General features: G+C 51.1%; 12 protein-coding genes across 12 annotated transcripts; 5 read left to right on the forward strand and 7 right to left on the reverse strand.

Moving 5' to 3' along the window:
* Positions 1–1,098: 1,098 nt before the first annotated feature.
* BDV17DRAFT_254400 (uncharacterized protein) lies at positions 1,099–1,579 on the forward strand. The gene is made up of 3 exons (XM_073756769.1): positions 1,099–1,124; positions 1,227–1,413; positions 1,467–1,579. The coding sequence occupies exons 1-3, from the start codon at positions 1,120–1,122 to the stop codon at positions 1,485–1,487; spliced, it is 213 nt and encodes a 70-aa protein (XP_073619248.1). The 5' UTR covers positions 1,099–1,119; the 3' UTR covers positions 1,488–1,579.
* Positions 1,580–3,557: 1,978 nt separating this feature from the next.
* On the reverse strand, positions 3,558–4,549 carry BDV17DRAFT_196055 (NADH(P)-binding-domain-containing protein). Its single transcript, XM_073755180.1, has 3 exons — positions 4,143–4,549; positions 3,965–4,037; positions 3,558–3,906 (listed from the first exon to the last, which is right to left on the reverse strand). The coding sequence occupies exons 1-3, from the start codon at positions 4,492–4,494 to the stop codon at positions 3,774–3,776; spliced, it is 558 nt and encodes a 185-aa protein (XP_073619249.1). The 5' UTR covers positions 4,495–4,549; the 3' UTR covers positions 3,558–3,773.
* A 998-nt stretch (positions 4,550–5,547) lies between these two features.
* On the reverse strand, positions 5,548–8,214 carry BDV17DRAFT_254404 (tryptophan synthase beta subunit-like PLP-dependent enzyme). The gene is made up of 3 exons (XM_073756770.1): positions 7,939–8,214; positions 7,578–7,881; positions 5,548–7,505 (listed from the first exon to the last, which is right to left on the reverse strand). The coding sequence occupies exons 1-3, from the start codon at positions 8,072–8,074 to the stop codon at positions 5,858–5,860; spliced, it is 2,088 nt and encodes a 695-aa protein (XP_073619250.1). The 5' UTR covers positions 8,075–8,214; the 3' UTR covers positions 5,548–5,857.
* A 742-nt stretch (positions 8,215–8,956) lies between these two features.
* On the reverse strand, positions 8,957–14,367 carry BDV17DRAFT_279620 (RNA dependent RNA polymerase-domain-containing protein; the record flags this gene model as incomplete). The annotated part of the gene is made up of 5 exons (XM_073759747.1): positions 8,957–10,072; positions 10,127–11,572; positions 11,627–12,831; positions 12,894–13,473; positions 13,519–14,367. The coding sequence occupies 5 exons, from the start codon at positions 14,365–14,367 to the stop codon at positions 8,957–8,959; spliced, it is 5,196 nt and encodes a 1,731-aa protein (XP_073619251.1).
* A 392-nt stretch (positions 14,368–14,759) lies between these two features.
* On the forward strand, positions 14,760–15,419 carry BDV17DRAFT_287938 (ATP/GTP-binding protein; the record flags this gene model as incomplete). Its single annotated transcript, XM_073761271.1, has 1 exon — positions 14,760–15,419. The coding sequence occupies one exon, from the start codon at positions 14,760–14,762 to the stop codon at positions 15,417–15,419; it is 660 nt and encodes a 219-aa protein (XP_073619252.1).
* A 542-nt stretch (positions 15,420–15,961) lies between these two features.
* Positions 15,962–17,478, forward strand: BDV17DRAFT_254410 (ketopantoate reductase family protein). The gene is made up of 3 exons (XM_073756771.1): positions 15,962–16,281; positions 16,332–16,993; positions 17,071–17,478. The coding sequence occupies exons 1-3, from the start codon at positions 16,077–16,079 to the stop codon at positions 17,239–17,241; spliced, it is 1,038 nt and encodes a 345-aa protein (XP_073619253.1). The 5' UTR covers positions 15,962–16,076; the 3' UTR covers positions 17,242–17,478.
* On the forward strand, positions 17,479–18,334 carry BDV17DRAFT_254413 (uncharacterized protein). Its single transcript, XM_073756772.1, has 4 exons — positions 17,479–17,508; positions 17,568–17,632; positions 17,690–17,776; positions 17,862–18,334. Exons 1-4 carry the CDS (start codon positions 17,497–17,499, stop codon positions 17,947–17,949), a joined length of 252 nt encoding a protein of 83 aa, XP_073619254.1. The 5' UTR covers positions 17,479–17,496; the 3' UTR covers positions 17,950–18,334.
* Positions 18,055–19,406, reverse strand: BDV17DRAFT_196130 (class I SAM-dependent methyltransferase). Its single transcript, XM_073755181.1, has one exon. The coding sequence runs from the start codon at positions 18,973–18,975 to the stop codon at positions 18,172–18,174; it is 804 nt and encodes a 267-aa protein (XP_073619255.1). The 5' UTR covers positions 18,976–19,406; the 3' UTR covers positions 18,055–18,171.
* On the reverse strand, positions 19,110–20,678 carry BDV17DRAFT_196147 (Zn(II)2Cys6 transcription factor domain-containing protein). Its single transcript, XM_073755182.1, has 2 exons — positions 19,876–20,678; positions 19,110–19,810 (listed from the first exon to the last, which is right to left on the reverse strand). Exons 1-2 carry the CDS (start codon positions 20,581–20,583, stop codon positions 19,244–19,246), a joined length of 1,275 nt encoding a protein of 424 aa, XP_073619256.1. The 5' UTR covers positions 20,584–20,678; the 3' UTR covers positions 19,110–19,243.
* A 73-nt stretch (positions 20,679–20,751) lies between these two features.
* On the reverse strand, positions 20,752–22,908 carry BDV17DRAFT_287943 (Zn(II)2Cys6 transcription factor; the record flags this gene model as incomplete). The annotated part of the gene is made up of 2 exons (XM_073761272.1): positions 20,752–21,565; positions 21,623–22,908. 2 exons carry the CDS (start codon positions 22,906–22,908, stop codon positions 20,752–20,754), a joined length of 2,100 nt encoding a protein of 699 aa, XP_073619257.1.
* Positions 22,909–23,004: 96 nt separating this feature from the next.
* Positions 23,005–24,230, reverse strand: BDV17DRAFT_254421 (dihydrodipicolinate synthase family protein). Its single transcript, XM_073756773.1, has 2 exons — positions 23,266–24,230; positions 23,005–23,147 (listed from the first exon to the last, which is right to left on the reverse strand). Exons 1-2 carry the CDS (start codon positions 24,164–24,166, stop codon positions 23,131–23,133), a joined length of 918 nt encoding a protein of 305 aa, XP_073619258.1. The 5' UTR covers positions 24,167–24,230; the 3' UTR covers positions 23,005–23,130.
* A 444-nt stretch (positions 24,231–24,674) lies between these two features.
* On the forward strand, positions 24,675–26,580 carry BDV17DRAFT_279624 (putative MFS transporter; the record flags this gene model as incomplete). The annotated part of the gene is made up of 7 exons (XM_073759748.1): positions 24,675–24,830; positions 24,954–25,017; positions 25,064–25,162; positions 25,218–25,371; positions 25,421–25,598; positions 25,648–26,174; positions 26,235–26,580. 7 exons carry the CDS (start codon positions 24,675–24,677, stop codon positions 26,578–26,580), a joined length of 1,524 nt encoding a protein of 507 aa, XP_073619259.1.
* Positions 26,581–27,133: the final 553 nt, after the last annotated feature.

The raw sequence follows: 27,133 nt of genomic DNA on the forward strand, positions 1-27,133 counted from the left end.
GAGAGCGAGATACTAACCCTCTAAGGTGAGTGTAGAGATTTACTTGAACGCATGAAATCCCCGGGGTGAAGGGTATGATATAGCCGCTCTTTCTGTTTACTTAGTCCTAAACAATTTTGTATAATAGCCGAACTAAAAACAATCTATTACCGCACGTTTAATAAATTAAAAGGCAAAAAGCTAACAGTATTAATATTGAGGAGGTACTCTTTTCTGCAAAGCCTTTAAATTTAGCCAGGAATATAATGCGGACGTCGTGGTAGCAGTTTGGCTAAGGAAAAATGGACAGAATTGCTAGTTTATTACAGTAACCCACCTTATTACGCTCCAGTTGGCAAGATTTGCAAGCCACTGACTGGCGTTTTCGCTTGAGCTGGCTCACCTTTTGAATGTCAGCGGCTCTAGCGAGAGTTGCGGGGAGCAGCGGTCGTAACAAAGGACGGTTGGCCATTATTTTAGGCAGGCTGCGGGCTGACAGTCTTTTGATTATGCCATCCAGTCGCCTTGAGCTCTTCAATCACAACGTCTGCATTCATTATCACCTCATCCTTAAAGGAACAAAAAGTGCAGATTAATTATTGTCAAAGAAAGAAACCCATGTTGATTTGGAAGACTGCAGCGTGAGTGTGTCAAGCTGTTTGCTTTTTCCTAAGACAAAGAACTGCCTTCTAAGCCTTCGTAACAATATTAGGAGTGAAAGAGAAGAGAGTGAGATTTTTAACGCACTGATGTTACTTACAGAAATACTGGTCTGAAACCACCTATGATCCTGCTGGAATACCGCCAACTGGCGGCTACCCTGGATGTAGAACCCACACAGCCTTCCATCTGTGTTTTTGCGAACCCATTGGTCTACCGACGACCTAACTACCCTGTTGAACCAGACGCATATCTGGCTGGATCTGTTCCCTATTCTATAAGAAGGGCGCCCCTAATACACGCCCATCCCCTTTCCTTTATATATTATCTTTTATATATCGTCTCATTTGCGCCCTGATCCTGTGCTACGCTCAGCCATTTCCACGCTTTGGAGCGATATGTTGGGAAAGGAAAATACCACTTCCCGTAGAAGGCTGGCCACTCTTTTCTCGGAGAACAGCGACTTCGATTAACCTCCTAATGAACTTGACAGTGATCAGCAGGAGATGACACGGGACCCGGCCAAGCGAGTCGCATTTAAAAGAAAGTGTATTGAAAATGAGCTCAGGAACCGACAAAAATCTTACCAACAGGAATCACTGTCGATTTCGAAACTGCGTTCCTACGAAGGTAACTGAGGAACGCAATATCAAGTCTGCCTATCACTTCAATCTCAAGGAACTTTCCGGTCGACGCCATGGCTGTCTACAGGATTTGTGGTCTCAATGGCAAAGTCCTGGATGTCTTCTTTATCGGCGGTGGATAAAGTTGCTTCTTGTATTGTAAGCTGTCTTTTCCGTAGGAGAAGACCAATGGCGTATCCTCACCAGTTCTTTGGTCATAGGTAGAGAGTTTTTGAACGAATCTGTTGTAAAATAGATTGTTTTGCCATCCTCCCGGGTTCGAATGATCACGCAGGTGTCGGCGTTGCACTCACAAGCATACTTGTAGGCGCCCTTGAAAAGAATCCTGCGAAGTCGAAGTCTTTGTTGGCATTTTGCCATGATATACGTGTTGAATGTGGTGACATCTTAATGCACTGCCCCACAATCAAGAGCTATTTATAAGGAAACAAGAGTGCACAAATGCGTAATTGTACCTTTTGTCTCCGTGTATTGCCACGAATCCCAAGTTCCAAACCCGACAATATCGCTGAGTTCACTTTAGCCGCCTAACGAGGTAGAAAGCGTGATCCTATACTGTAATGGAGTTCTAGTTCATGTTTGCTATACATAGTGCGATGCATGCTATATTTGGTGCCTGCTGGCGCAAAGGCGATAATGTAAGAGGGTATGAGACAGCAAAGCCGAAATTCACGCTATCGATAGGGGAGGGTCCTCGTAGAGATTGCGACGTGGATACGCATCATGCATCCTCTACATGGCCAGACGTCCTACATAGGTACCACTACGTAGACAGACATCCTAGGTAGGGATAGCTACCTAGCCAGGCGCCCTACATAGGGACCACTAAATAACCAGGCATCCTAAATAAGGACCGCTTCATAGCCTGGACGTGGGTGGGATTTTTGGATATCTTCCTACGGAGGATCGATGACTAAGCCCACCTGAAAGAGCCCCTGGCAGAACCCCAAGAGTCTACAGGTCACAGCAGGTGGTTCTAAGGGCCAAGTGACCATCACTCCCGTGGGGAAAGAGCCCATGGGGGGTAAAAGTCCCTGACAGACCCACACACTGGGATTAACGCGTAGGTCCTGCGCGACTGCTACTGCCAGAGTGTGCAGACGCCAGAGTGTCCAGCTAGAGGAGCCCAGACGCTGGCAGACCTAATGTAATTTACGCAAAAAAAAAAAAAAAAAGAAAGAGTTGCGCTTTTGTTCTAGCGGAATGTGAAAAATGTAACATTGTGCAATGGTTCCTGGTAAAACACTATTTTCGCTCTAGAACATTCGGGTAGATTGGCTCGAGCCAATAAAATACCTATATTCTAGGAGCTGGTTGAGAGACTTCAACTCTTCAGCGGAAAGCCAAAACGCGGCCGGTCCGGGTCAATTGAAGCGCTTAATGAACAAGCGAACCGCACCAGCGGAGTTTAAGAACCTGTCTTGCGGATGATGCCTTGGATGTTGACATCGATATCAACCTCATAATGCCGGATAAAGGTGCGGATATCTGAAGTAGCATATCAAGCTCTGACGCACATATTTTGGCGTGTTCCATCGGAATTGTACCCAGCAAGACCTTATCATATTGCATTAACGGAGGGATGTTCATAACCATTGCTACCTTTATCTGCCGTTTTTGTTTCGCGTACCAATATAATGCACGAGTTTTGCAGTGCTTTCAAGGCACCTGGCTCCTATTCGGTATAATTATCATAGAACTAATTCCCACGAGCCTTCCGATAGGTTAACAATGGATTCGACTTTTATAACATTATGCATAATGGATCCTTACAATTTCCTAGTCTGGAGTTGGCACTATGGTGCCTTGCGCTCATCCACGTTCAAGAAAACCTCCAAGTTTTCGGGATAACCCGCCCTTCCTCTTCCCCAATCACTCTTAACACTGCATGCCAGCGTACCAGAAACCTGAACAAATAATGAAAATACATCCCCAAATCGTAAATTACATGGCAGTCTATCGGTAAGTAACGTTTCTACCATTCTGCGAGGTCGATGTTCCCTGTACAAGACCAATGCTGGAAAGTTAATTTAGCATTCTCCACCTCATCAACAATGGCAACAGCCATGTCCTCGTTATAGATCCCTCCCACAACTGCCTCGGCCGCGGGGTTTTTCAGCTGAGTCAATATAGACTTGATACTCCCCAGTGCGAATTCCTAAAAAAAAAAAAAGAAAAGTGTTATCGTTGTTTCCATTCGAAGAAGATCTGCTCATGAGAAATGACTTATCTAACCTTTATCGCGAAGGAGGCCCGGTGGAGAGAGGAAAGACTACTTTTTGTCTTTGACGCCTTCCCATAGGGTCAAAGCCATGCGGGATGAGGTTATCAAAGAACGTACTTCCTTCCCAGTGAGAGTCCGCTTGGCATGAGCAAGGAAGGCCCATGAAAGAGGCCGGAAGAGCCATGAAAGCCCGCCCTATAGGAGTAGGTAAAGCATATCATAGATTACTTGCGACTCTGAGCATGAAGTCATTGGAAAATGGTTTTCTACTCACAACCAGGCCTCTCTACGTTGTTCCTTGCCCACTGAAATGCCATGATAAACATCGGGAAAGTGAACATTCCATGAACCATTGTCCGTACCCGCATATAATGAAAATGAGTATCCGGCCACTCATACCTGTAATATGTTGTTAGTATGGCCAGCCCACGTCACCTGGAGGTATTGGGCACATTACCACCAGCTGTAAAGGCAGTCTTTCTGGTCTATTAGCTGTATTCCATTTTCGAGGTGTAGAGATCCGGCGCCGCCTTTAATCCAGTAGAGAGGTTAGCCTCCCCGTTTTCTTTGGCGTCAATCGTGTGTAAGGAACACAGTTCGATCTAAAGGTAATCACTAGGGAAAAACCAACAGACCTATCACAATGAATGTTCCTTCATGCGTTGAGTCAAGGAGAGCCTTTTTGATCCTTCCATGCCCTTCGACTCCAGCCTCATAAGTGGAAGTTAGATCTGACAGAGGCGGCGCAAACGCGCAGACAATGGTGTCAAAGCCGTCTGAAAATGCTGAACTCAATTCCTCGGTGTTATTGATGTCTATTCGAATCCCGGTGTATAATGCATCACGGGATCCCTTCCAAGTCGTTGGTGGGTTACGAGAAATTCCGACCACTTGATAGCCCCTTGAAAGGAGCTCATCCACAACGCAACTACCGCGTTGGCCGGTAGGGCCCAGAACAGCAACCTTGAGGGACTTTTTGACTGCCATTCCTCTATCGAAACAAATAGATGAGGACGAGAAGATGACTGAAGGGAGTGATGAGATATAAAACAGGCAGGCAGGCAGCAGAGACAGATGGAAGCAGCAAACAAGAATCATTAAATAATAAGGGTGGGACGGGATGAGAGCGCAGAGTAGAAACCGAGTCCGAAAAGGCACGCCCACATTACCGGACCCGAGGACCGCCAATCCTGCGGGAACCCGCTGATCGACAAAAGGGTACTTCGATCTACCGCCAAACATCTTCCAATTTTGATGGAAATTGCCCCACAGAATAGACCCACCTAGATTCGAGCATTCCACGAAATACCAGCGGTCTCCTATGCCAAAGCCTGGGCCAGAGGTTCCAGATACCAACGTAGCAAAGCATCTTGGCCAGCAGGGAATGCTCCGCGCATCTCACCATATCAGCTTGCGGCTGCGTCAGTGTGATGAAGTCCCACAATATGACCACAAGTCTCGTCAGCCCATTACACCAGGTATGGTTGTCCCTTTGCTTATTCCAATATGACCGGTGGGAATGGTCTTTTGAGGCGGGTGAGGGTTTGGTGCTCCGAATCTCCGGCCACGATATGGCACTCCCCCGAGGCTGAAACTCTGCGGCCGACAAGCCCTATTGACGAGAATCGAGGCACACATATAGTGCATACTGGCGGGGAGCATCAGAGCCATCTTGTGATCCCTGTAATTACCAACTAGTCAATATCTTATTGCTTAATAGACTTCAGCTTTCTCTGTTATTCTCTACGGAAGATATTGAAATCTAGCTGTGACATACCCCACGGGATATGTACTATGTGTCAAGCATAGGTCTGATCTCTGGCTGATTTTCTCTCCTTGAGCTCATAAACACTTTGGATGAGTTGGTCGCTTTCTTGAGGTTTCGATGGAAGGTGGGCGCTTGAATACTAACAAATCTTGGTCTTTCTGTGGATGTCTTGGTGCACTCCACTCCATTATACGCCTACCCGTGTCGGTCAACAATAAGGGCCAACGGATGCGATCTGGCCTTTTGGTTAATGAAGGCACTGCTCTGCTTGGAAGTCAATGACAGATGCTTGATGTATAAGATAAGAAATCTGTATTCTTCGTATCTCAAAGTATACGATATGGGTCTTTATTACAGCACATTAGTAATAAAAGATATAGCAAAGGAGAAGAAAACAAGGCCTGAAGGCTGGATAGAATACTAGAATCCTCAGATACTGACGTTCCTGGGGGCGAGCTGGGTGAATGATTTGCAGAGCACTCTTGAAGCCAGAACCAAGCCCCAAGGTCAGTAGGTATCCACGCCCAGCTAGTATTACCCACATCACTGTGTATCGTCCCTGCCTTCAATGCGTCATGTACCCTAAAACCGCAAATCCCATCCGATTTCTGCCCCTAGTCGGGGCAATACCTCAGCCACGGTCTGCACATCTTTATCACCCCTACCACTCAGACACAAGACGAGATTCTTGCCAGTTCCGAGTTTCTTCGCTGCCTCTACAGCACCCCAGACAGCATGGGATGACTCCAACGCCGGAATGATTCCTTCCAGCTCTGATAACAACCGGAACCCCTGAAGAGCCTGGGCATCGGTCGCCGACAGAAACGTCGCCCGGCTACTCTCCTTCCAGTACGCCAATTCCGGTCCAACACCGGGGTAGTCTAGCCCCGCGGAGACCGAATGCGTGGTTTCGATCTGGCCGTGCTGGTCTTGGAGGATATATGTCCGGACACCGTGGAACACTCCAATCGACCCACCGGTCAGGGTCGCAGAGTGCCGGCCAGGACCTAAGTCTAGACCATCGCCGGCAGCTTCGACGCCAAAGAGCTGGACAGAAGCGTCTTGCGAGAAGGGGTAGAACATGCCAACGGCGTTGGACCCGCCGCCGACACAAGCAATCACCGCATCGACTTTCTTGCCCAAGGCAGCCATCTGCGCTCCGGTTTCATCGCCGATGACGCTCTGGAAGGTCCGGACCATGGTAGGAAAGGGATGCGGCCCGATGGCCGATCCGATAATGTAGTGAGTGGTGTTCAGCCGCGTGATCCACGCGCGAAAGGCCTCGTTTACGGCATCGCGGAGCGTGCGCGATCCAGACTCGACGGGCACAACGGTTGCGCCTAACAGCCTAATCCGAAAGACGTTCAGGGCCTGCCGGCGGACATCCTCCGCGCCCATATAGATGGTACACTTTAGGCCAAACTTGGCGCACACGGTGGCCGTCGCCACCCCGTGTTGGCCCGCGCCGGTTTCCGCGATGATCTCTGTTTTGCCTAATCGGCGCGCAACAAGGATTTGACCTAGAGCGTTGTTGATCTTATGTGAGCCGGTATGATTCAGATCTTCTCGTTTCAGCCAGATATTTGCGCCGCCAGCGTGGGCTGTTAGTCGTTCGGCAAGGTGCAGGCTCGATGGACGGCCCATGTAGGGATAGTAAGACCGAAACTCCTCCCAGAAGGCTGGATCCTCACGGGCTGCCTGGAACCCAGCCTCGAGCTCGTCCAGACCGATGCGCAGCGCCTCCGGGGCATATTGACCGCCGAAATGGCCAAACCGCCCCGGCTCGTCTACGGTCACCGTTGCCTCCTCATCTTCGGCGGTTGAGGCGACCGTTACACCCTCACTAACATCTCCCAGCGCACACGAGCCCGTCTCGACCTTTCGCTGCGTGATCTTTGTGCAAAACCTCTCGGCTGCCTGGGCGCCCTTTCCGGCCGGGGCCTCATCCAAGGTCGTTATCATTTGACTGCCAATAACGGCGCCGTCGGCAACGGAGGTGACGGCGAGGTATTGCGCTCGAGTGCTAATTCCAAATCCGACTGCCACTGGCACATTGCCGGAAAGCCTCTTGACGCGCCGGATGAGGGCTGGAAGCTCTGGGTTCATTGAGCCCGTGATCCCCGTAACGCCCATGCGGGAAACAAGGTAAATGAAAGAATCTGCCATGCTACAGAGGGTTCTCATGCGGTCTTCCGTGGTAGAGGGGGCGATCAGTGGGACGTAGGAGAGACTAGTATATTCAGCGGTGTTAGTTACTTCAGTTACAAACGTTTTCGCGTTCAAGGATTATGGATGGCACTACCCTGTCTTGACACAGCCCTTGCGAAATCGAATCGCCTCCTCCGGTGGCAAGTCCACAATAATGAAGCCGCTGACGCCGGCGAGCTTGCAATCGGCCAGAATCTTGTTCTCTCCATACCGTAGCAGCGGGTTATAGTAGCCCATGAAAAGCACAGGCGTTCTGAGCCCCCTCTGGCGGGCTTCGCGGACCATTTCGAGCATGGAGCTGATCGTGACCCCATTCTGCAGCGCCTTTAGGTTGGATTTCTGGATCGTCGGACCGTCCGCAATAGGATCGGTAAAGGGAAGACCCAGTTCGATGATGTCTACTCATCCTATGGATTACAATCACAACCCGTTGGCAACGAAAGGATCTGACTCACCGGCTCCTCCAGCCTGCATCCCCAGCATGATATCTGGTGTCTCTTCTGCAGTGGGGAATCCGGCCGTCACGTAGGTGACCAGCGCGGGACGGCTTTCCCGCTGGCATTGGGCAAAAGTCTGGCGGATGTGTTCCATCGTATAATGATCTTCTGGTAGGGATGAAAACCATGGCAGTCAGTCCTAGGGCCATTTTATGCCTGTGAAATTTAGACTGGCTAACCGTGAGTCACGGCTCGAAAGGGGCCACCGGAGCACCGAATGGACTTGGGCCCAGGCGGACGCTACTTTAGTTTGATCTGGAACTCCGCAGAGACATCGAGTCACTACGGTGGAGGAGCATTTGGATTCTGATGTCTACTCAATGAGACTAAAGATGTTAGATCGGAAGTCATCTACGTGTCCTCCCAATCTTAAATTTTTTTTTTTGAGGTTTTTGGAAGAATTCTTTTAACAAGAATTGGAAGAATACTAGTGATTTGGAAGGCTATACTATAAATACAAAACCACTTTGCCCCCCACGCTAAGAGTCTAGTGTGGCCTCAACAACAACCGGGTCCGATATCGCAGAGACAGCGCTTCATCAACGCCCTTACCGGCTCATATACTCACGCATATGGAGTAGATTTCGGAGTTGGTTGGATTGCGGCTGAGCCGCAGCCTCCTACGGGCCCACTGGGTCGTGGCATTTCCCTAGGTGCAGGATTCTTTGGGGCTGGGGCTGAGTCCGACTTGTACACTTATTCCAAGCTCTAAGCTCCCAGCTCCAACAGCCAGATATCCCAGTCGGGTCATACGACTGTCTTTGACTCTGCGGGTGTCGTAGAACGCCCGGGTCCAGAATTTCTGGTGGTATGCCTTATCAAGTGGGGAGTTGGATTATAGTGATAGCTTCAGGACCCGGTCGGCGTGCGTGGGTTTCAAGAGCTGTACTGAGGCATAATGGCAAGTAAGCCGATTCCATTATACATTAATTACGGCGGAAAGCTCTAAATTATCCAACAAGATCCTGTGAAATGCTCATGATAGCTCGACTTTCACAAGCGATGCCACGAGTCTCCTCCAAACAGGCCGACTATCTTGATCAACAGCTCCACTAAACCCGCTACACCCATCCGGAGCCCGATCATTATCACGCACTTCCAAGTCATTTTGCCCTACGGTCCCATCCCCAGGATCTCCCGGGCCCCCATGCGTCAACGTCCTCGGGCATCCAACAACAATAAGACCCGCGCGCGCTCTTGTCAACACCACGTTCAACCGTCTCAAGTCACTCAGGAACCCGATTTCTCCATGTGGGTTACAGCGAACGGTGACGTAAATGACAATATCTGCCTCGCGGCCCTGGAAACCATCGATGCTAGAGACGGTAGCGGAGGATGGGAGGGAAGATTGCAGCATTTTGACCTGCCGAGTGTAGGGAGTCAGGACTGCGATTGACGGTGGTGCTGTGCTTGTGCTTGAATCGGATTTTGGCGACGTGAGCAATCTATGTATCTTCTTGCAAAGCTCCGCCTGGCTAGGGTTGCCTTTTGATTGATGTCCGGCGTCTTCAGTGGCATAGCAGGCGACAAAGACGCGTCGTGCTAGCGGTGTGTCGGGTGTATTTCGTTCCCGCGGCCAAGGGAAACAGCCACTATGGAGCGGCCTGTTGTCGCAAGAGATATCTGCCTTGAGCCTGCCACTGTAGAACTCGCGCGACGGAAATTCGCCAATCTGAGGGTGCATTCGATACTGAATGTCTAGCATGACCTTGCTGAATGCACCACTCGAGGCCTCATCACTCGTATATAAGCGCTCAAACAGGGAAATTTCCAAGCCCATCATTTTGGCATACTTCCCTACTGTGCTACGGAGCTGGACATGGTCCCCGACGAGAATGGCTCGTTGACAACCCTTGGTCAACGGGATTAGGGACATGGGCTCTGATTGCTGCGAGGACTCATCGATCAGAACAACCTGGAATCCTTCCTTTCGTAGAAGCCCCAGGCCGGCTCCGGCGCATGTTGTGAATACGAGCCGGGCCTGCCGGATGCGCTCGAGTGCCAGGCGTCTAGCCTTAGAGGCTGAATGTGAGTCGTTCATGTCCATGCCATCACAGGTATATTGAACCAGATCAGAGGACACCTTGCGGATCTAAAAGGAAGTACTTAGGGAGTATGAGAGACCTAGGGCTCGAGAAACACGTACATTGGTAGTCACTCTAAGAGGCTTAACACCCGAAAAGCCCGTAAAGGCCAAGTATCGTCTCAAGATGTTGTCGACGGCATTATGGGTGGGAGCCGTGACGAGAATGCGCTCCTCGGGTCCCTTGCGTAGAAACTCCTGCAGAATGACAGCAACTGTCTGTGTCTTTCCGGTGCCTGGTGGGCCCCAGACGCAGGTCAAACAAGTGTTGAGAGACGCCTTGACTGCCTGGTTCTGGCACTCATTCAAGTCCTCTCTAGCCCGATAATGTACGCCTTCGCGTTGAGGCTTTGGGTCCCATCGACCATTGGCTAACAGAGGATATAAAGCGCATGCATTTTCCTTTTGTTCCACCAACTCAACCAGTGCATCAAACATTGCTTCAGCGGTGACAAAAGAGCCGCAATGCTTCATCCGCCACCGAGCGGACGCAAGATAGGCAGGCGGATACGATAGACAGGCGAAGGTGACCGTCCCTGGCTGTGATGTTTGAACCAAAGCGTCAAAGCTTGCGAGATCAGGCAGTAACACGTTCTCTGGAAACCGAGCCAGTTCGAACCGGACATGATCCCCCGCCGCTAGGCGCTCCAGTTGCGGTGCATCTATACGCCGATTGCTTGTTAAAACGGGGTACGTGAGGGACAAGGCAACAGATTCAAATGCCCACAAGTCGTTGCGCGGGGGCTTTGCCTCACAAGCTTCTTCATTGTGGTCAATCGCGGCGGCAAAGAGGTGGCGCGAGAAGTACTGTTTTGCTGAGGACGATTCAGTAAGTAGGCGCTCGCCCATCGGCTGAAAACATTCCAGGCAGAAGTCCAGCAACAGGGCCGGGGAATTTAATACTAGGGATGCCTTTTCGACCAAGTTTTTGAACGACAGGGGCGACAATGTGTCAGCCTCGCGGCCGAGTTTGCAAAATGCTTCAATGGCAAACTCGCCGATGTACCTGGCCGATTGCAGAAGTGACTGTAGGAGGTACGGGATGTGGGATTTGAGTGATCGACGCAAATTGTCTGGAAGGTTCTGTTCCCATGGGCAGAGCCGTGCAAAGAAGATGACGTTTCCAGGCGCATAGAGCAGGCCTTGGAGGAGGCCATCTAGCAACTCCTTAGGTGCAAGCCATTTGCTCACCGCGCTTGCTGATTCCAAGTAGTGGCAATATATTCTTCCAGGGAGATTGGCCTCGGCATAGTGGTAGCAGAATTGGAAAACTGGAACAATGTTCGACTGCATCGGTAACTGGTCCAACTGAGACAAATCGCCCTTGATTACCAGCGCTCTAACTTCGTCCGTCTGTGAAGACCAATCTGCCGTGGACATCTGCGGGATCACCAATGGAGGAGGCACCTTCCCAAAGAGTGGTGTCGTCTCCAGGGTATCAATACTCTGCAACCACAGGTCCAGCGTTTGGAATGAATGAACATCAGTATTGCCGATAATGTAGAGCTCCTGTATTTCATTAGCTCAACTGCCTGGTCCAATATAGAAGTCATAGTCTCTTACTACAGCTGCAATCCCATGCCGACGTACTGCGCCAATGTGTGTCTGGAGGCTTCGGCTGATGCGATTTAGGGCGATGCTTGCTACCCACTCATGGTTGGTACCTTCGACCACGGTCTGGTGTCGTTGCCGGGCACGGTTTGCTTTACCCTTGTTTTGTCGAAACGAGGCATCGTTGATCCCTGGCTGACCGATCCAAATGAAGGTATCCTGTCGTTGGCGGTTGTACAGCTGCAGCGTAGTATGGTTGAAATGTAGCCTGTACTCGGCGGTCGTGCAATGGATGCGGTCGCGGGCGTTAGTATAACTCAGTGTATGCGGAAATGCAAACACGAGTACCCTTGTGCCAACCAGGGCTTCTTCATGGATTGCCATTCGCTGCGGGATATAGATGGCGATACTGAAACGTTCGTTGATTCGCAACACCAGCAGCTTCCTAGCAAACTGTGGAAAGGTCTTCTCGAGCACTTCAAAGAGATTGCCTAGTCGGTTCTCGACACCGAAAATTCTTTTCCATCGCATGCTAGGGTAGTCGAGATGGAACGGGCTTAGTTCATGCGGTTGAAGTATGTTAGAGCTGAGGAGGCCATTCATCACCAAGGCTGGGAGATCAGTCGCCGTAGGTAGCTCCTGCAGAAGCCAGTGTTGCTGTTCGACAGTGAGCGCACCGAGATCGAAATAAGGCAGGAATTCTGCGAGCTCCGCTTCTCTATTTCTTCGACACCAATCGTAAACCAGCTCGACCATGCGAAACTCAGAGCAGCTGCGTGGCTGGCACAAGATGGTTTCAATGAGCTCGCGCGAGTCGAACATCTCCCAGCTCCCTTGCGCTGCAACGCGCTGTTGGCACTCCTTCTCCGCTGCTTCGTGAAGAACATTGAGTACGAATGACTGGCTGGCTCCTTCCTTCAGCGGCGGCAATTTCGTAAATCTGTCGTCAATTTTGATTCGATTCCCATCAACGCAAAGGGAGTGAAGCTGGTTCAACTCCTGACACTCGCTGCTGAGGGCTCCGTCCTCGTTGCGCATCGCCCATTCCAGAAACAGATTTTTCACACGACCCAGACTGATACTCGTATACCTTGCAAAGAACTCGATCCGGTCATCGGTCGTGATTTTTCCGAAGGAGACGGGTTGTTTGCCGGGAGGATATTGTGCCGCCTCTGACAGTCTCGATGGAACGAGATCAGGGTCCCAGCAGACAAAAACTATGGTTTGACCGTTAGATTGGATTCTCAATCAAGGGACCATGAACTCGAGGATGACTTACAGGTATCCCCATCAAGGTCCCCGCCGGACATCTGGTCTGCTGCCGGACGGCCACCTTTGACTGAGAAGACCACGCAGTCCGTCAGATGTGCGAGCTCTGGACGATCAACTGCTCTCAGCTTTCGCAGGTCGCCAGGATGAAGACAAGGATTGCGAGTGACGAGGACTTCAATATCGCTGATTGTTATCGGGCGTCCATTTCTGTCGTCTGTCACGCGCAGAAAACACTCGCCTTCCTTCAAAAGCTCTCGATTATCACAGATTCCGAATACCAGTCGAGACTCTGGGACAAGGATCCGGCATTTCTGAGTGTCCCGCTTGTTAAGCGTCTTTTTATACTCAGCGGAGACAAGACTGCGCAGCGAGCTAGACACCTGCCCAAAACCTTGCAGAACCAGTTTCTCAGCTAAATCAAACCGATCAAGAGAGCACAGGAAGCTGAATGCAGTAGCTGGATTTGTAAGGGATTGGCGCAGCCGGTCAAAGTGAGCCACTTGTTTCTGGAGAAGGACGACGGTCGAAATACCAAGTGCGCTCAGGAGCAGCACAATGTCGTCATTGAGGTAACCATATGTATAGGGCTAATCTGTCAGCATGCACTTGCAATCAGTATATTCTTTGAATACCTTGGAGTGCTCAACCACCGCAAATGATTGATCTGCAGAGCCAGAGAACTTGCGCATAGAATGTCTGAACCGGAACCAATATTCTTCGGGCATCTTAGGCTCCAGCGAAACAACACCTTTGTAACCCTTGAATCGAATTTGAAACACCGATGGATGATAGCGTGTGTTGCGGCTGATAATTGACAGTTTCTGGGATAAAAGCTTTGCGGCGTTTGGACCGATCTCGCCGCAACCGTCCGTGAAGTTGTACCCGTCTCGTTCAATATCGTCAATATCTTCGTAGCGTGCATCAGAAACGTCCATGGTCGCATTGCAGGAGGAGAAGAGAAGACCGATCCGCTTAGCCTTCTTTGCCACAGTGGTGATCTTCGAGAAGTCGCCTAGCGATTCCACGATAGCAGCCACCTCGTGCTTCGACCCTCGGAGTAGATAGCAAGACCTCGATTTCAACTGACTGAAACTATGACCGTAAAAGCTGTAGGCCTCACAATTTAACGTAATACCTTCTTTGAGCAGTCGAACCAGGTAGTCGGCCGTCTCTCTGGCAGTGAATGTCTGCCACTTTCCCTCTTCGTCGAACTGCCCGAGACGAAAATCAGGAAAGGAAAGATGCAGCAGTCTGTCGGAGGGGCAGGAACCAGTAGCACGATTGGGAACTGTCTTGATGAACCTGAGCTCTAGCTTGCGTGTTTGTGCGTTGGAGACCAGCTCCAGGGATTTGATCCATCGATCAGGGTTCGTGATCTGCGCTGTCGGTAAGTCAGGGACCTGATACTCCCATCTGCAGTCAGTCGTGAGAAACTCCGACTGGAGAATGAGCGAGAATGAGCTGAGCTTCTTCGAGGCCATGGTTCGTGTGTGATGACTGTGTAGGGAAAGCTGAGGTTGACTGCAGTGTTGTGGAGGGGAGGCAGACAGGCAGGAGCAGTGAATGAGTGTTGTGGAGTGATGGAGTAACACTGTGAATCTGTGAATGATCAAAACAAACCACCTCCCACCAATACCTGAGCAGCTGATTCTTTTTGACCATTTTGTCATGTTTGCTCCTAACAGGCGCGAGCGACGTGGACTACCAGGGTTTGCTTCCTTTGGCTTCTTGGAGCGGGGGTTCTTGCAGCCTTGCAGTCTCTTCTCGCCAACGAACAAACCTTCCTTGCTGGTAAGCTCAAACAATATTGACGATCATCCAGCCGCTTTCCAAACTGACCTGTCTTTGGCTGCATAGCTGGTCCATTTACAAGATGCAGTCACCGTCTGTCTATATCATTGGCGCCCAATGCACCGGCAAGACAACCCTCTTCCACGTACTGCAAGACGTCTTCTCCAGAGAACACCCATCCTTGAATCTGCGAGTCATCTCAGAAGTGGCACGAAACGTTCTGAAGAAGCATCACTTCTCGCGCGATGACATTGCGAATAACCCGCACCGATCACTGGAGCTGCAGCAACTGATCCTCGGCGCTCAATACGACGAGGAGAACAAAAACCCTACCGAGCCCGTTCTAAGTGATCGCTCCGGTGCCGACCCCATCGTCTACGGAATTAAATACGGAACCGTCGATGCGCGTGAAATCCTAGAGTCTTCGCCACAATGGGAGTGCCTCCGAGATCGAATGAGAGAGGCGTTGGTTATACTTTGCCCCCCGGTCGCGGACTGGCTGAAGGATGATGGTGTACGGTTGATGGCTAGGACTTGGACAGAGTGGGAGGACACTCATATTGCGTTCTTGGAGGTGCTGGAGGCAAATGGCATTCCATTCCATGTCATCCCCCCGGAAGTGCTGGACTTGGGAGAGCGCGTTCAGTTTATCCTGCGCTTGTGGCACAAACTGACCGGTCGAAACTGTCCTCTCTCTTCTGCCTATATGGTAAAGGATGATGGTATACTGTCGGAGCAGTGACACAACTAGTCATGGGCTATGTATATCTGCTTCCGGTAGAGTACGTTTCTTTCTTTCTGTGTGCCCGGCATGGCCCTGTCGATAGCCGAGAGCAGCTTACTGTATGCCATCCAGTCCAAGGCATCGTGCAGAGTTGTGCGGATGCTCCCTGTCCTTCTGAACAGCATGGTTGCGACAATGGACATGGACTGGATCTGCAACGGTAATAGATGTACATACCACACTATCACCACTATTTAAGTAACATATGGTCTATTTCAGGAACGTCTGTTGACTCTGGGATCCCGTACTGGTGCCCGTTTACTGTGCAGAGCCCGTTCTTCACTATCTACATCGGACCCTCGGGGGCCTATTGGAGTAGACTGGACAATGTAGTTTGTCCCTACTATATCTCCGATTGTTGCAGCCAATCGGCGAGCCCTGCTCAAATCTTACATGGTACTACCTAATTCACCTTAGTGCGGGGCAACTGGGCCATCCTTATCAACCGTTAGGTAAGATCCATGCATCGCCACAAGGTCCGTAATCTGTAATCGATCCTCCGGTAGGCGAAGGACGAGCGCCCCGTTCCACGTTTCCACCACGACGGATATAAAGTAGACCTGCAACGATATTTACTTTCGCTCACTTTGCCTGTCTCCAGGGCGCAGCGTCAGTATGTCCTCGTCGACATCCAAGAAGGCAAACGTCCTCCTTTTCGGAGGCGGCGCCGTGGGTGCCATCGCAGCCATGAATATCGAATCCGGTGGACTAGGCCAAGTCACTGCAGTGCTGAGATCAAATTATCAAGTTGTGAAGAATCAAGGCTATACAATTGAAAGCGTCGATCATGGCAGTCTGAAAGGATGGAGGCCAACAAGAGGTACGACTCTCCTCTGGTCAAGGACAAATGAACTGACCCTGGAGTGACAGTGGTCAATTCCGTCCCAGATGTCGCAAAGGAATCACTCCGACCATTCGACTACATCATCACAACAACCAAAAACTGCCCCGACATCCCACCGACAGTTGCAGAGTTGATAGCTCCCGCTGCAACACCAGGCCACACCGTAATCGTGATGATTCAGAACGGACTAAATATTGAAAAAGCTATTTTCGAGAAGCTCCCGTCTAATATCGTCTTGTCTGGTGTATCCATGATCGATTCCTACGAGGGTAAACCGGGACACATCGTCCAGGAGTCCCGCGACAGGGTATACCTAGGCGCATTCAGAAACCCAAATATCCCATCGCACGAAACAGAAATCAAAGCAGCACACGATTTTATCCGGATCTACGAAGCGTCAGGAAAACCCGACGTCACTTTCTCCGATAACGCCCCCTGGTCACGATGGCGAAAGCTCGTCTATAATGCGGTTTTGAACCCGCTAGCTGCAATATCAGGGCTTGATACATCGAGACTCAGATTAAGCGGGAGCGTCATTGAGCAACTTGCTAGGCCTGCTATGAAGGAAGTTGTTGCGACGGCAGCGGCATTGGGGCATACTTTACCGGAGGATATTATTGATGCGATGGTAGATCTTGATCCGATCGAGTTGTATTTGAAACCTAGTATGTTGAATGATAGTGAAAAGGTAAGCTATGGTTCCTTCTCTATCGGGCCAGCGTGGATGTTCATGGCCGCGACTGTGACTAAGACTAACAATCCAAGGGCAATTTTATGGAAGTTGAGTATCTAGTCGGGGAGCCCGTACGAGAGGCAGCTAGGGTAGGGGTCCCAACACCGCATCTCAAGGCGATATATGAGATGGCGAAGCTTTTACAGTGGAGGACAAAGGAGACGAAGGGGTTGGTTACTGTACCCCCTAAGCGAGGGGAATAGTAGATGCTAGCGACAGGGGGCTTCGAGTGAAGGTGCTGCCTGGTCAATGAAAGAGATCTGGACCAGGAATTCATTACAGCCTGGCAGGTACCAACATTGTTCAAATCTCTCCATTATTTACTACAATGTAACGCTATAGACCACCCTCTTATCAATGACGTCATTTATACCCCGCGACTGCGACTGCAGCCTTGAGACCACTTCCCCTGATTCAGATTTCTCAACAGGAACACAACTCCACAAAGCACAATCAAAATGCCAAAGTTTGTAAGCCATCACTTCGAGAGACTCATTATCTTGATTCCCGGATACTAACCAAACTCCAGACCGCCATCATAAAATACGACAGCCACGACGCATACCAGGCACACGGTAGCCAGATCGAGCAGATGTACGTGCACCAGTCTACCGCCTGGAAGGTATACCCATACTAATGAGGAATGTCCAGAGCAAAAGACCTCTTCACCTCCAAGGGCGCAACTGATCTCGCGCCGTTCTTCTCGACGCGGAGCATGCCGCCTACGCATCGGACTTCGTGAGTATAGCCGATCAACCGACGTTCCCGTTGCGAGAGCCTGGGATGTGGTGAGTGAGTCATTGCTAATAAGTGTCGAATCCAGGTTCAATGTCCCCGATGGAGTCTCGGCTGATGAGCTGAAGAGTGCGGGGTTGCCGGAGGGTGTGCAGTGTGACATTATGCAGGCGTAGAGGAGATACGTTGTTCATGGAATAGGAGGTGGCATTGTTTTATGCGGAAATCAAGTAACTCTGCGTTGCCGCATCGAATTATAGATACATTATTGAGAGGACATGCTTGCCTTCTCCTCGCCAGGGACAATCGTTCCCCTGACTGGCGTGGACTGACGAGCCTTCTGGCCACCCGCTTAAATACAGTGCATTTGTTGTTTTCCTTGAAGTAAAGAGAATTGATCACTTCCAACACAAAAGCTGCCCATGCAAAACCCCAAACCACCCATCATCCTGCCCAACCCACTCCCTCCACCCGCGCGCAATCGCCTCAAGCTCCCTCTTACTCGCAAAACCCCCACTAACCGCCCCCTCCGCAAGGCCCGACCCCTCCATCCTCCTCGCCATCGACTCTCCCCAGTACTGCCGCTCCTCAGGGGTACTAAAGCACCAAGTCCCCGCACTCCGTTCAATCTTCACCCTCTGAAAGCCCGCCTGCACAGCCCAAGCATGGATCATTTTCCCAGGATGCGGATTCCCGCCCTTCTCTTTCGCCATCGTCGTCGTGAGGTCGAGCCACGATTGGATTCCTGGATTCTCAGGGTACCACGAGAAACTATCCGACTCGCGCGCGGAAACAACCCCTCCCTTTTTCGTCACGCGGCGCATCTCAGATAGTGCGCGGACAGGATCAGCTATATGCTGCAGAACCTGATGAACATGGACAACATCAAAAGTCTCATTGTCAAACTCGAGAGCGTGGATATCCCCCACGCGAAACTCGACGTTGGTTACGCCCCGAGCTTTCGCGAGGCTCCGCGCTTCGTCGAGCGGGCTGGAGACGTACTCAATTCCGATGACGTGGCCGTTTGGAACGAGGGATGCGAAGTCGACTGTTATTGAGCCGGGGCCGCAGCCGATGTCGAGGATTTTGATTGGCATGTCTGGTTTGAGATGCGGGAGGAGGTGCGGGGCGGAGTTTTGGGCTCTGCGCCAGCTGTGAGTTGAGAGGACGGATGGGTCGTGGTTTGTTGTGTAGGCTGCCATTTTCAGAGTTGGTAAGTGTGGTAGGTTGATTGGAAAACATTGAAGGTGTGATAAAGATGATGTAGAGCAGAGGGCAGTTTATACTCGCAAGAACAGTGAGGCACTTCGGAATTCCGACAGAGCACGTGACTTATATTCCCCCCGATACCCCCCAATACCCTCAACTGCAGTAACTGGCTATAAGGTTGGTTCCAGAAGTGCTTGTCCCATCTACAAGTATACAAAGACACTAGTCTCTGGGCTCTGTGGGTTCAGGTGTAGATAGCGGTCAACACCCATGAATATGGGCACACACAGAAAACAGCATCATCCCAAACTCATCCACAGTCTTCAACCACCGCTCAACTCTCTCTCTTCGTCTTGCCGACCCCGTCTCTTCAGACCTCCAAAGTTCAGAGATCTGCAATATCCCGTCTGGCCACTCTCTCAGATGCAGATCATACGCCCTCTCCCACTCGGCACGGCTCCTTGCCTCCCATAGTGCCTTAGCCTCCGGCGCAAAGACATCTCGGAGTTCCTCGCCTAGGAAGTTCGGAAGATCGTTTTCAGCATTATATAAACTGCTGAAGAGGTACATAACGTAGATGGCACGGCGCTTGGTCGAGGCCACTATCCATGATTCCCAGGTTGGTCTTGTGCGAGAGAGTTCGGATGTGCAGATGAGGCCGTGCCGGGCTGTGCGGTAGGCCATTTCCATTAGGGTTATCATATCTCGCCCAGAGACAAGTGATTGTTCGTAGCTTGGGATGCTAAGAGGGTTGGAGTACATCAGAAGAAGGTAGGTCAAGTAGGCCTGGAAAGCGGACAGATGGTCTATATCGCAAAGGGTCGAGGGCTGGAGGTGGTACAAATCTCAGCATACTAGCAGCAGACTACTTCAAAACGAAAGTCGATACATACCTCCACAGCTAGCCGCTCCATCTCTAACCGTACAGTGTCCACCACAATTCGTTCACTCCCCGGCACAGCCTGAACCCACATTCGCACGAGGGTATAGCAGTTGGCTAGTGCAGGCGCTATTCGTCCCCCAGAGACTTGGGATCGGTGGACTATTGGCGGAACGTCTTTGTCCTTAATCATGCGATGTGGGTAGGTGCTCAAAACTCGCGATAGAAACTGCAATGTGAACGGTTGATAGACCTTTGAGTTTTCACTTCCGTATAGCGAAGGCATGAAGTATGGTCTGAGCCATCGATCTCGAATATCATCTGCGCTATCGTTCACAGCGAGATGCGTACTGGTTAAATCGAGTTCGTTGTCATTGTTCTGCTCATTAGTGATCTGTAGCTCTCCAGATTGGCTTGGTGTGAGTCCAGCGGTGTTTGGAAGGTTAGGTAGAACTGAAGCTGAGCCACTGATAGCTGGATCAATTGGTGGGCCTGATAAGATGGGCCACGCTGGGGAATCGCTTGCGTCCTGGCTTGATCCAAGTGCTGGAATGGAAGCTGAACTGGGGGTTGTGTACTCGCAAGTCCGACCAAGTGACCTGCACCTCGAGCATCTGGGACGCTCGAGATTACACCGGACCTTGGATCTGGTGCAGCTGGTGCATGCTTTCTTCCTGGGCGGCCGAGGATGCTTTGCTCTTTTCCTGTCTGCCGGTGTCATTATGGTCGAAGTTGGAGGAAAGATGATCGGTGTGAAGTCGGAATTCCGATCTTTGGCGGTCTCCGCGTGGCGAGGTGGGTCTGAACCCCTCCACGCAGTATTCACCCTGACTACATTAACTGTGAGCGCTTGCACCCCACCCTCTACCCCTCCTTCGAAGGTATAGTTCTAGATGAGAGGATCAAAAACATCAGGCAGGGAATGGAAGGCCGAAGAGTCCAAGTCTAGCCAGTCGGCTGGCTGCCAGCCATCCAACATGCCGGGGCTTGGATGGAGATCCGAGAACCCCATGGCCTGTTCCAACGCCTGTTGTTCATTCGGCCCGTTCATGCTATTTTGGGGTATATCAGTCCTATTTATGGAGGTGGCGCAACGCCTGGAGGCCCGTTGCTGTGCCTCCGACCGAAGTTCTTCGAGGATGATTCCGTAGCGATGACCAAGTGGAGCAGCAGAGTGACCCTGAAGGAGGCTTGATCGACAACTCTCCGCTAGTTCTAAGAGAGACTGTTGCGAGTGCTGATCTTCCCGGACAGAGATCGTTGGCCTTTGTTGAATCTCCCGGACGTAGACAACTGCAAGAGCACAGAACAGTACATATTGGGTCCACCACAAGGAATGGAATAGATGCGCATCACTGGCCATACTAGTGATAATTTCCAGTACTTTCCGTGCGGAGTCCAGACACTCGGCCGCCTTGTCCTCCAATGCAGGCGTAAGGGCATCGTTACTGTCATTGTTCAGTAGAAAAGGGCGCGTAGCATGAATCAGAGCATGCAGATACGCAAGCCGAAGAGCGCTTGCCTCGCGCCGGAAGCTCGGAATCAAGGTAGACGGCTTTACTGTGCCCAGATACGATGGAAGTTGCTCGTGCCACAAATTGAGCTCCTCAATTGAACGGTTCGCCGCTGCCAGTTGGTCTACATCTCTTCTCCCACGAACACAGTACACTTCGCCGGAAATTCTTGCAATAATTCTAGCAATCCTGAACGGACACCGAGAGTCAGTCAGTTGAACGAATTGGAGTCATAGGCAGGCACACTTAGCATGCGAAACGAGCGATATTATGTGGCATTCCTCCCTTGGATCTTCTGTAGAAGCACCATGAGGCCCCATGTCCTCGTCGTTGACGGGGTCTGGAAAGTCCTCATCAATCTCATCATCATGCATAAGCCGGGGTCGACCGAAGACGACGCTGAGGTACTTGTCAATAATGTACGCTGTCCAGAAGACGCGCTTGCCGCATTGGCAGGTAATGTAGTCTAAGTGGGCCGGTAAGGAGACATTGGCTTTTCGGGGCTGCCTTCGGTGCAGACCAAGAGACGAGATAATTTGATACGCGTTTCCGAAACTGTACCAAGCGTTGTTCATGCGGGTTGTCTGCAGCAAGTACAGGACTTGGAGTAATCGAGCCTGGGCGGATTCGAGTCTTGGAAATCCCGTCTCGGAGTCTGTCAGTGCCACCGCAGCACAGAAAACAGGATCACTCTCTGCGAGACCCATGTGCTCGTTGCCATCGGAAGACTCGCTTTGCAACCTGTGTTTGCGGAAAGTTGCGATCGCAAAGATGGAAAACATGATGGCGAGTCTGGCATTGCCAACAGCTTGGCTGACTGGCTGGCCATGCGCTCTGTTCCTCAACGTAGTCTCAAGCCAACCTTCTACCGTTTGTCTATGAAGAATGCGGTGCGTCGCAACACACATGTCAAAATAGAACGAAAGTAATTTCCGGGCGTTGTTGTCGCCTGGGAACACGCCCGCAGCAGATTCGTCCCGATGAAATGGGATATCCCCCGCAGAGGCAAGCAATTGGTCAGTCTCAGAAACATTTGGTCCCAAGAATGACGAGCGACTAGCTTGCGTTGAGAGCTTATTCCAAGCTCTGTGGAGAAACGTAAGGTTCGAGGTGGTGCCAACATACTGTCCCTCGATGACCAACTGGGAATTCGCCCCCGGCGTCGCTCTTTCTTCGTATCGGTCGGTGGAGGCCAGGGAGGGAGGAACGGGGTAGCCATGAGAAACCCTTTCACTGAGGGATTCATTCTCATTTCCTTCTATCTGTCGATCCGTCGTTGACGATTGTGGTGTCGGTGGTTTACCCCTACCATACCTAGTCGCAAAAGTGCAAGTCAACTTGCGTCGGGAGCATGTATTGCATGGCAGTGTTCCCGAGCAGCGAATCTTCTTTGCTTTGCAAGTGTCACAGGCGCGACTGACCTTGGGATCCTTCCTTCGGTTCTTTGAGGCGCCCTCGGCCGGTGATGCGAGATGACCGTATGATAGCTGGGGGGTGAAAGCCGATCCAGCCGAATTGCCGTCCAAGTCCATATCGACTCGGTGTACCTGTGCTTTTCGGGAGAAGTCCTAAGAGAAAATCACCAGAAAATCAGGAAACGCCGGAAAAGACGGGGGGAAGAGCTCTCCTACCAACTGAGCTTTCGAAGGATCCGGGGTTGCGGGGTGGAGAGACCTCGGTTACCTAGGGCTTCATCCATCGGAGGTGCTCCGCCTCACGTAGTTTACTAACCAGCTGGCGAGGGTTTGGCTTTGTCAATTGCGGTATGGAGGTATGTGGAATATGCTGTCTGAACGGATGTCATTCAACTGTTTCTCTTGAGGTCTATGTGCAAATCCCCCGATCCGTCTTCATCTACAACTATGCAATTTTGCTAAGTGAAGCAGCAGTAATGGCAGCGTGGATCTCTTGCTCAGCCCCAGGCTCCAGAGGTAGCAGTGGCGATCGAACAGTGGCATGAGAAAGGATTCCGCGTGCCACAAGCGCATGCTTCAGCGCAACTGTACCCTCCATGTGTGAGCCACGATGATAGACGCTCTTCGTCACGGGGAGAAGCTGGTCATGGATCGCCCGGGCTTTCTTATAGTCTTTGGCCTTTCCCGCCTCGATAAGCTCCAGTAGTGGCTCCGGTGCAATGTTCCCGTAACCGACAAGAAAGCCGTCAACATCAAATGCCGTGTGGAGGAGATACTCGTCGTGACAGCTGAGAATTTGCAGGTTCGGCCTCTCGCGACGGATAACAGGGATCTCTGTATCCCAGCGCCTCATATTCCTCACACCATTCTTCATCGCGAATACTCCCGGTTGCGACGCAATATCGAGCATTGTCTTTAGATTATATGTCGCCTTCGTATTGTCGGGGTATTGGAAGAGAATAAGTGGGAGGCCACTGGCTTCATAGACTCGCCGGTATCGATCCTGGGGCGCGCCATCCTGGTAACCGAAACGAAGCCAGCCATGGGATGGATATAGAAGCCCCGCCTTGGCGCCGGCGTCTCTAGCACGCTTTGATTCAAGGGCGGCTACCTCAGTTCCTTCCCCTGTAATGCCAGCAATGATGGGTATCTTGTCGTCGACTGACCGGACAAATGCCTTGATGACGGAGGCTTGCTCTTCTTGAGTGAGGAAGGTTCCTTCGCCGGCATGCCCGAGAACAACGAGGCCTTTGACTCCCTCGATGCCACCCAGCCAACTGCCTAGACGTTGGATTGCGTCGTAATCGACCTCGCCGGTTTTGGTGAACGGGGTGATTGGCGCAGGGATGAGCCCGTGCATATCGAAGCCGACCATCTTGATTGATTTGAAGGTAGACAAGAAACGTTGATGTAGAGATAATGATCGAAGGAGGACTTTGAAAACAATGCAAGTATTTCTGTCGCTTTGGATGGGGATTAAGTGGTGAACTTCAGCAGGTTGTCCGCAGTTATATATTTGTACATCACGGCATGCCATCGCCTCTAGATGTCAGGGCCCCCAAGAACACTCGGAAAAGACGGACTATCGGCGATGTCTAGCGCCTCCAACATTGACTCATTTGACTACATGTCTACAGCCCCGCTGTTCCCGCGCTCTCTCATTCGGATTCCCCGGATTCCCCGGATTCAACGGGCCCAAGCCTTCCCCGGGCATAACCCACAACCATTATCCTGACGGCACTCGAAGGCCCTCGTTCTATTCTGAACTGTCGTTTATTCCACAAGCCCCGTGTGGTTATATATTCCACTCTTCCCCACGGGGTTGGAGGCAGTACTCATGTGGTAGAAGCATCTTGTGATAACTACTACTTAACAACCATACCATGCCTTCCAGTATCCAAGCCGATGTCGAAACCCCGGCTATCGACAAGGAAGCAGCGATGCACCTGGAGCGGGCTCCCGCAAACGGCTTATCGCTCGAAGACGAGGAGTTCCTAGCCAACTTCTCAAACGACGAGAAGAAAAAAGTTCTGCAGAAGGTACGTCTAATCAGCTTTTCCTGCCGGTCACTTACCGTGCTGATTATATTTACCCTTGTCGCAGGTCGATGTTAGAAAATCTCCATTTCCTACAATGCGAGCACACGCTAAGTCTTCGTGCAGTGGCGGCTTATGCCCATGCTCGTCCTTCTCTACTTGGTTGCGTACATTGACAAAACAAACATTGGTATAGCTCTCCTCGTAGGCATGGGATTGTGATGCTGACCATATAGGGAATGCAAAAATCGAGGGTCTTCTCCCCAGCCTAGGAATGAGTGGCGCGCAATACAACGTTGCTTTAGCCATCTTTTTCGTTCCCTACGTCCTAGCAGGCGAGTATCGTCACAAACTGGAATATTCATTGAGCCGTATAGTAACCATTCGCAGAGGTACCGAGTAACATCATCCTCAACTACTTCAAGAAGCCGTCAGTCTATCTGGGGATCCTGATCTTTATCTGGGGCGTTATCATGATGTGCACAGGCTTCGTGCAGAGCTTCGATAGCCTGGTCGCAATTCGATTTCTGCTGGGTCTTTTTGAGTATGTTGATTTAGTTCAAACACCATATTTCAATCTAACAGTTTCCTAGGGCTGGTTTTCTTCCAGGCGCTGTCCTCATCATCTCGAAATGGTACCTCCCCAACGAGACCCAAACACGAATTGCAATCTTGTACACGTCAGCAGCATCAGGGGGCGCATTCTCTGGTCTTCTGGCCTTTGGAATCGCCAAGATGAATGGTTTAGCTGGCTACGAGGGCTGGCGGTGGGTTTGTCTCACTTGTCGGTGAATTTGGTCAATTGTCCTAACCAGCCCAGATCTTCATCATCGAAGGCCTCGCCACAGTCTCACTCGCATTCGCGTGCTTTTTCTTTCTACTTGACTCCCCCTCCTCCAGCTCCAGCTGGCTCACGCCGTCCGAGATCCGCTTTCTCGAGACTCGCCAGATAGCCAACAGTATCCAATCCCAGCCAAGAAAGCATGGGGTTGACTGGCCCGCTATCTGGTCTGTTCTCACAGATTGGAAAATATACCTCCTTATCCTTGGAAGCTGGTCCAATGCTGTCCCAAACTACGCGATGAAATTTACCATGCCTCAGATCATCACAGGAATAGGATTCACCTCAGCCAGGGCCCAGCTACTCACCATTCCACCATACGCAGTGGGCGCACTATCCGCGTATGTGTTCGCAGTCTTCTCAGACAAGTACAGTTGGCGTTTCCCGTTCATCGTCGTCCCCCAACTTTCTCAGGTTGTTGCATTTAGCATCCTGTTCACCAAGGCACCAGCCATCGAGGACAACATCGCGGTGTGCTACTTTGGAGTCTGCCTCGCTTGCTTCGGGTATGAACGCCTCCACTCTACTCCTCTCTACGGTCATCCGATCCGAATTAACATACGCAGAATGTACCCCATCCTCCCCAGCGTCAACGCCTGGAACGTCTCAAACACCCCCAACCCCACAAAGCGGGCCATCAGCATTGGCTACCTCATCTGCATGGGGAATGTGGGCGGGCTCATTGGGAGCTTTATATACAAGGAAGATGAAGCCCCGCGGTATGTGACCGGTTACGGCAACTCATTTGCTTTTGCGTCAGCGGGTATTGTTGCTTGCCTTGTGCTTGAGTTGGTGCTGTTGAAGATCAACAGGGAGAGGGAGATGAGTGAGCGCGAAGTAAGAGAGAGGTATAGTGAGGAAGAGCTGAGGGGGTTGGAAGAGAGGAGTCCTTTGTTTCGGTATACGTTGTAGGGTAGAATATCGTTAAGACCAAACCACATGAGAACTGCTCAAACAGGCCGAATGGCTTCCAGAATACTCTCAGCCAACAAATATTTATATGTACCGTTTGATTATCGGTGCTGGGGCGTGGCGCATATGCAACTCACTCCCAAAGAAGCGCGAGAGTTACAAGGGATCCCTGTTACGAATGTGCGCGATCTAGCGTCTTCGAGCCAGATAATAAAATACATAAGCCTAAGTCCTGCCATATGGGGGGTGCTTTCACGAATTATGCTCCTCGAAGGATGAAGCTGGATCAAGACTGGGACTGTCGCTACCGTTCACCTCACTCTCCGGCTCGCAATACATCCCCGCCAACGATGAAAAATGTATCCGGCACCTTCTTCGTCAACTCTGGCCGAATCTCGCAGACCGGCCGCTCATCGACAAACATCTCTGCTGGGTTGCGGACACCGAGGATTCGGACTTTATTATTGACTTTGTACCTGGGACGGACTCGTCGGTCGTTGTTCTCTCTGGTGACTCGGGGCATGGGTTCAAGATGATGCCTATCTTTGGGGAA

This window comes from Aspergillus undulatus, assembly GCF_047715775.1.
Source record: "Aspergillus undulatus strain CBS 261.88 unplaced genomic scaffold BDV17scaffold_6, whole genome shotgun sequence".
NCBI classification, from domain to species: Eukaryota; Fungi; Ascomycota; class Eurotiomycetes; order Eurotiales; family Aspergillaceae; genus Aspergillus; species Aspergillus undulatus.